Raw genomic sequence first — 1,319 nt, 5'->3', positions numbered from 1 at the left:
CAGTAGCGGAGCACGCACTGCTAGACGGCCACCAAATACGCTTCGACGAAGTTGACATTCTGCACCAATCTGAAAGATACTACCCGAGACTCACCAGGGAGGCCATCGAAATATTTAAACACCAAAACAATTTTAACAGAAAAGAAGAAATTACGGCACTCAATCCAGATTGGAAGCGCGTTTTGCGCCAAACAGCATGTGCGCCGAAGCGTTGGAACCCCCACCTATCCCCCACGCATGAGCACACACGGCTGGGCTGCATCAATACGACTGGGAATCCAGCAGTTGAATCATTCTTAGTCGGAAAGCACGGGAGATCACTTCGCCCACTGCCTCATCGCCTTTGAAAATGTCCACCGCAGTTGTGGACGAAACGTCAGGAAGAAATTCCGATAGACCACGGCTTCAAAGCCCGGAAAACATTCCTAAATGTAAGCACAATTATGTTTGAAACCAGTTTCAAGTTTTTTGCAAATTTATACAAAAATTGTCTGAATGCATAATGTTTAAAATCAGTACCCATCAGTTTGTCGATATTCGTAAAGACGAGCCGAATACTTATAGACCTGACTTTACTTTGCCATAGAAACGCACTGATGACTTAATTTTTAGGTCGAAAAAGTAATCAAAATAATTAAAGATGGATGTAGAACAGCTCATGTGGCCTTAGTAGCTGTCGGAGACCGACTCAAGTATATCCTCGCAACGGAAAATATGAAAGCTGGAGATCTAATATGCACTTCATGTAACATTCCTCGAATACCAGGTAGGAGAACTTACTGAAACCATAACAATAAACCTGTTTTTTGCGTATTTATAAACAGTGAGGGCGAAAGAAGGCGATGCACATCCGATAGGAGCTTTGCCAATGGGCACTCAAGTGCACTGCATTGAAAAATATCCAGGGCAGGGTGGAGTTTACGTGCACGCGGCAGGCAGTTGTGCGACCATTTTACGTAAAGCACCAAATAATCGGGTGATTGTTACAATGCCCAGCAAAAAGGAATTCAGGTAAAACCAGTTCACGCTCTACTAGGTGGTCCAAAAAGTTATTTACTTTTTTAAATCAATTAAAAAAATTACAATCATCCCACATAGCAAAATGATATTCCCAGAATATACCTGGAACATTCATGTGATGTACATGCATATTCCTGGGACATATATGAGTTACATTATGAACATTCCATGCATGTCCCAGAAATCTGTCAGAGTTAATACACTGTATGTTCTGGGAATGTACATGGTATGTTCAGTGAATGTACATGTGTATGTTCTGACAATGTACCTGGTATGTTCAGTGAATATACATGTGTATT

General features: G+C 41.6%; 1 protein-coding gene across 1 annotated transcript in view; it reads left to right on the top strand.

The window, feature by feature from the left end:
- The window catches only part of LOC109545080 (39S ribosomal protein L2, mitochondrial), a 7,366-nt gene that overhangs the window by 1,790 nt on the left and 4,257 nt on the right, over nucleotides 1-1,319 (top strand). The window contains exons 2-3 of the mRNA XM_048667094.1: nucleotides 613-766; nucleotides 825-1,011. Of these exons, the coding sequence (XP_048523051.1) occupies nucleotides 613-766; nucleotides 825-1,011 (341 nt within the window). The remainder of the gene's footprint in view (nucleotides 1-612; nucleotides 767-824; nucleotides 1,012-1,319) is intronic.

This window comes from Dendroctonus ponderosae, unplaced genomic scaffold (genome assembly GCF_020466585.1).
Source record: "Dendroctonus ponderosae isolate FM_Combo_2020 unplaced genomic scaffold, Dpon_F_20191213v2 Dpon_F_20191213_1, whole genome shotgun sequence".
Lineage (NCBI taxonomy): Eukaryota > Metazoa > Arthropoda > Insecta > Coleoptera > Curculionidae > Dendroctonus > Dendroctonus ponderosae.
This window is presented reverse-complemented; position numbering and strand designations above follow the sequence as displayed.